Source organism: Cuculus canorus, chromosome 20 (genome assembly GCF_017976375.1).
Source record: "Cuculus canorus isolate bCucCan1 chromosome 20, bCucCan1.pri, whole genome shotgun sequence".
Lineage (NCBI taxonomy): Eukaryota > Metazoa > Chordata > Aves > Cuculiformes > Cuculidae > Cuculus > Cuculus canorus.
Window position 1 is genome coordinate 11691951 of NC_071420.1, and position 6000 is coordinate 11697950.

The 6000-nt window shown below is 58.1% G+C and overlaps 1 protein-coding gene across 2 annotated transcripts in view; it reads right to left on the reverse strand.

Moving 5' to 3' along the window:
* STX1A (syntaxin 1A) overlaps nt 1-5696 on the reverse strand; it is a 77880-nt gene extending 72184 nt beyond the window's left edge. The window contains exon 1 of one of the 2 annotated variants that reach the window (XM_054084671.1): nt 5612-5693. In XM_054084671.1, coding sequence (XP_053940646.1) covers nt 5612-5641 — 30 coding nt within the window. In that variant the 5' untranslated portion in view covers nt 5642-5693. Of the gene's footprint in view, nt 1-5611 lie in introns of both variants that reach the window. The other variant, XM_054084672.1, reaches the window with a different exon arrangement.
* Nucleotides 5697-6000: the final 304 nt, after the last annotated feature.

Here is a 6000-nt window from a genome sequence, read left to right on the forward strand (position 1 = left end):
GAAGAGACCTCAAAGCCCATCCAGTCCCACCCCCTGCCATGGGCAGGGACACCTCCCACTGGATCAGGGGCTCCAAGCCCCATCCAACCTGGCCTGGAACCCCTCCAGGGATGGGGCAGCCACCACTGCTCTGGGCAACCTGGGCCAGGGCCTCCCCACCCTCACAGCAAAACATTTCTGCCTAAGATCTCATCTCAATCTGCCCTCTTGCAGCTCAAAACTGTTCCCCCTCATCCTCTCTCTGCACTCCCTGATCCAGAGCCCCTCCCCAGCTTTCCTGGCGCCCCTTTCAGCATTGGAAGCTGCTCTAAGGTGTCCCCATAGCCTTCTCTTCTCCAGGATGAACAACCCCAACTCTCTCAGCCTGTCCTCGTACGGAAGGTGCTCCAGCCCTCGGATCATCTTGGTGGCCTCTTCTGGACTCGCTCCAACAGAAAGAGCAACTCTCCAAACCCCAGAGGGATTATTCTCAATTAACACTCACTTCAGTAAGACAAGTCTTTACACTCAAAAGGAAGGTCACCAGGGAACATGACCATCATTTTCTACCCTTGCTTTGTCACAGGCAAATGCTGAGCCTCCCATCCTGCCGCCACCTCTGTGGTCCCCAAGACAGATGACCAGTCCCACCACAAGAGACCTGTGCCAGAGTGCAATGGGGACACTCAGGTCCTTCTTCTCCCATCACCACTCCAGAGAAAGTCCTTGTCACGCTGGGGGGGCTTCTGCTAGTGCTGCAAACTGCCAGGCCTGGACACTGGCCCACAAGCATGATGGCCTTGCCAAACCTCTTCAAACAGTGCCTGAACCCAGCGTCAACCTGAGCATCTCGAGGAACACAATCATCATGTAATTGCAAGATAAAACATCTTGGCGGGGAACAGGGAGGGGATCTGTCAGCTGATAAATAGTCTTTCCCTGCCCAACTAGAGCCCAGCGATTGCTACAGTCACCAAAACTGAAGAGCTACTGGAAATTCTGCCAATTGGCAGCAGAGTCCTGCCCTCCTGAAATCACCCAGACGTACGTTTCTTCAAGGCCAAGTGTGTGGAGTTCCTCCAGCAACAGGAAACTCGACCCGAACCATCCAGGTCCACCCTTCCCCTATACCCCCACAGCCTTCCAGCCTCCGTCTCCCATCAAACTCCCCTCTCCCGGCCCGGACAGGCAGATCACAGCAGCCCACAGCTCCTTGGCACCATCCCACTGTTCCACTAACGGGGAAGCAACTGCAAGGAACTGAGTCTTGCTGGAAACAGGGACAGAAATTGCCAACTGCAACTTCCAGGGCCTGCTCAATGTCTTCACCAAGGACACAAACACTGGGATGGAGTGCATCCTCGGCAGAGGTGACTCCAAGATGAGTGGTGCAGTCAATATGCTTGGAGGGAAAAGATGGCATCCAAAAGGACCTGGACAGGCTGGAGGAGTTGGCCCATGTGAACGTCATGAAGTTCAACCAGGCCAAAGGCACCTGGGTCAGGGCAGTCCAGCACAGATTGAAGGATGGATGGATGGATGGATGGATGGATGGATGGATGGATGGATACAGAGCAGCCCTGCAGAGAAGGACTTGGGAGATACTGGTGGGTGACAAATGGGACATCAACCAGCAATGGGCACTTGCAGCCCAGAAGGCCAAGCGTCTCCTGCGCTGCAGCCCCAGCAGCGTGGCCAGCAGCTCGAGGAAGGACATGCTCCTCCTCTGCCCTGCTCTCCTCACACCCCCAGCCCTGCGCCCAGCTCGGGGGTCCCAGCACAACACACGGACCTGGGAAAGCGGCTCCAGAGGAGGCCACCAAAACGGTCCAGGGGCTGGAACTCCTCTGCTGAGGAGAATGGCTGGGAGAGTTGGGGTTGTGCAGCCTGGAGAAGACTCCAGAGAGATCTCATTGCGGCCACTCAGTGCTTAAAGGGGGTGGATAAGAAAGAGGGAGAGAGACTTGTGACCAGAGTCTGCAGTGACAGGACAAGGACAATGGTTTTAAACTGAACGAAGGTGGGGTTAGCACGGACAGAGGAATGTTTTGCTGTGAAGGTGGGGAGGCCCTGGCCCAGGTTGCCCAGAGCAGTGGTGGCTGCCCCATCCCTGGAGGGGTTCCAGGCCAGGTTGGATGGGGCTTGGAGCCCCTGATCCAGTGGGAGGTGTACCTGCCCATGGCAGGGGGTGGAACTAGATGGGCTTTAAAGTCCCTTCCAACCCAAACCATCCTGCAATCCCATGACGCCAGCACATCTCCCTTACCTCCTCCTACTCTCTCTCAAAACACCATTCATCATTATTTTAGCATTTGGACCTGTCTCACACCCTTGAAATCCTGATGTCTCACCCAAATGGAGCCGTCATCTCTCAGGCAGAATGGAGCGGTGTGGGACCCTCACAGCCCTGCACGCCGGCATCACCTACCCCTGGACCCAGCCATGGTCCCTGCTGAGCCACCACAGCAGAGCTCCAGGCTCTTCCTCTATCCACAACAGATGATGGCTCTTTATAACGCAGGACCCTCAGCATCAGCTCTCCTCAAGCTTTGCAGGACATAACCCAAGCTGAGCCCAAATCAAGACATTTTGGGCACCTGTAGCACTGGGAAAAGCAGCTTCGAGACCATCTGAAAAGCAAAATAAATCACTTTTTGGATAACCTGATCCAGTGGGAGGTGTCCCAGCCCATGGCATAGAACTGGACGGGCTCTGAGGTTCCTTCCGACCCAAACCATCCTATGATTCAATGATAATTTTTGTCCCATCCCTGCTCTGTCACCAACACTGCACAGGGACAACCACAGCAGGAGGAGCTGCTCCTGAGTGTTCTGGGAAAGGGGACCTGCTCCAGCTCTGCTCCGGATGGGCAGGAACCATCACCCATGGCCAGAGAGGTGGCACCTACCCATAAGTAGCAGAGAGCAAAAGCTCTGCTGGCCCTGCTAAACACATCCTTCACGGCCAGCCATTGGCTCCCCTTCCTCCACACCAAGAGGATGTTCTTCAGCTGCAAACTAAACTTCCCATCCTTGATTCTGAGCAGGCCTGGAGGCACCACCACGCTGGTGCACTAAATTCTCTCAAGTGAGCTGGACCACAACAGGATCCTCAAGATGCAGGAAAGACAGGGGATTGGGATGTCGAATTTCACGGACCATATTAAAATCCCCCTGAAGACATGAAGCTCCCGTTCTGCAAAGCAGCGCAAGCCCCACATTCCCCCCTCGGCTCCAACAAAGCCAGCTCTGAAAAGAAGGTCGTAGCGAGGTGAACGCTGGTCTCTTCTCCCAAGTGATAGGCAATAGGATGACATGACAGCAAGCTGTACTAGGAGAGGTTTACATTAGATATTAAGAAAGATTTCTTTACCACAATGGTTCTCAGGCACTGGCAGAGGCTGCCCAGGGGGCTGGTTGAGTCCCGATCCCTGGAAGGGTTTAAAGGATGGATGAGGTGCTCAGGGATGGTTTAGTAGAGGACAGGTATGGCTGGACTTGATGATCTCAAAGGTCTTTTCCAACCAAGTTATTCTATGATTCTACAATACTCTTCTTTTCTTTTAATTCCTCGCATCCCTGCCAGAATTTTGATGCTAGATTAAAATGGGAAGAAATTGGTCGAGGCTCTTAAAGCTGAGCACCAGCAGCACAGACAAAACAAGCCCAAACACTCCTATACTCCTTCCACCGCAGCATCTTCTTCCTCCCAGGAGGACATCACCACCGATGCTGTAAATCCATGTTCTTCATGTGCACTGCCCTGCTCCCCACAGCCCTGTTCAGCTCCAGGTCAAGTGGATGCTCCAAACCAGACCTCCAAGCCCTGGAGTCACTGGAGGCTCCAAACCAGACCTCCAAGCCCTGGAGTCACTGGAGGCTCCAAACCAGACCTCCAAGCCCTGGAGTCACTGGAGGCTCCAAACCAGACCTCCAAGCCCTGGAGTCACTGGATACTCCAAATCAGACCTCCAAGCCCTGGAGTCACAGGATGCAGCATGCAGCCTGAGGAGGACACTGCACCCTTCAGGATCAGGGCTGATGAATCAGGATCAACAGCAGAGAGGGAGGCGAAAATGCATTTTGTTTTTCTTAAGCCATATTAAGAAACGGAGAGCTTTCAAAATACTCCACGGCATCGCTTCTCAGCCAGCAGCAGCTGCCAAGCGGCCGCTCGTGGGGCTAGGGTTTACTATTATTATTAAAAAGCCTATTTTCCAATCCTATTTCACAGCCTGCGCTGTTGGTGGAGAAAGAGCCCCCAGTCTGGGTGTTTTCCAGGCGTTCTGGCTGAGCAGGAAAGGGGGGGGGGGGGGGCAGTTCTTTATTTAGCCCCTTCCTCCTCCAGCATCCACAGCCCCCCCCCCCCCCCCCCGCAAGGCTCCATCCTCCAGCGTTCTCCAAATCCAAAGCTGGAGCGATGCTGGGGGGGGGGGTCTCTGCATCCTCTATCCCTCACTCTGCATCTGCGTCACCCCTCCCCTCCCACAGGTACCCCCCCGGGATGGCCAGACCCCTCCTCACCTCCCAGGCAGCCCTCACCGTGAAGTAATTTAATAAAAAAAACGAAAATATGAGAAAAAGCAGCAAAGCAGGCGGCGCTGGAGCAGCACCCTGAGATTTCAGGCTCTTGTGTCCCTCCCCCGGGTATCGCCGCGGACCCCCCCTGCACTGCAGAGCTCAGCACCACAGCCCTGGGGGAGCAAAAGGGGAGGGGCTGGAAAGAGGGGGGCTTGGCTGGGGGGGGGGGGGGGGGGGTTGGGGGGCTAGCCCTGGCAGGGGAAAGGAGGGGTGTCTGTGCTAGACAAGGGGGGGCCCTCACAGGCAAAGCGGGGGGGGGCCCTGGCAGGTGAGGGGTGACTGTGGTAGGAAAGGGGGTGCCCTCACAGGCGAGGGGGGTCTCTGGCAGGCAAGGGGTGTCTGTGGTAGGAAAGGGGGTGCCCTCACAGGCGAGGGGGGGGTCCCTGGCAGGCGAGGGGTGACTGTGGTAGGAAAGGGGGTGCCCTCACAGGCAAAGAGGGGGTCCCTGGCAGGCGAGGGGTGACTGTGGTAGGAAAGGGGGTGCCCTCACAGGTGAGGGGGGGTCCCTGGCAGGCAAGGGGGGTAGGGGGGGCTCCCCTGGAAGGCAAGGGGTGTTCCTGGCAGCAAAGGAGTGTCCCTGGAAGGCAGTGGGGGGGTCCCTGCAAGGTGGGAGGTTGGGGGGGTCTAGAAGGGGGGGAGGAGGGGGGGGTTGGCTGGCAAGCGAAGGCGGGGTCTGCGGAAGGTGATGGGGGTAGTGAGGGGAAGGGAGGTGTCCCTGGCGGGGAAGTGTGGCACCACGGGGAGTGTAGGGAGGAGAACCGGAGTGACACCGGGAGGGGGATGGAGGGGAACCGGAGCGACACCGGGGAGGTGGGGGGCAAACTGGAGCGAAACCGGGCGTCGGATGGAGGGGAATCGGGAACCGGAGAGGCACAGGAGGGGCACCTGGACGGTATGGGGCGGGGGGGGGAACCGGGCGGCACCGGGGAGTGGGGGGCGGGAACCGGAGCATCATCCCCCATCGCAGCATCATCCCCCACCGGAGCATCATTCCCCGCAGCATCACCCCCCACCGGAGCATCCCCGGTGCTCGGAGCTCCCCCCCCACTCACGGCGCGCAGCTCCCCGGTCCGGTCCTTCATCCTGCGCCGCCGCCGGGTCCGGGCGCCGCGCGGGGAAGGGCGGGGGCTGCGCAGGCGCGGGGCGGGGCGGGGGGGGAGGGACACCGCGGGGAGGGGGGACGCATCCTGGGGGAGGAATGTCCTGGGGGGGTCACATCTGGGGAGAGGATATGGGGGGGCACAGCTGGGGGAGGACATGGAGGGGAGTCACATCCTGGGGTCACATCTGGGGAGATCATGGGGGGTCACATCTGGGGGAGGGACATGGGGGGACATGAAGGGGAGTCACATCTTGGGGGAGTCACATCCTAGGGGGTCACATCCGGGGAGATCATATTGGAGGGCACAGCTGGGGGAGGGACAAAGGGGGGCACCGAGGG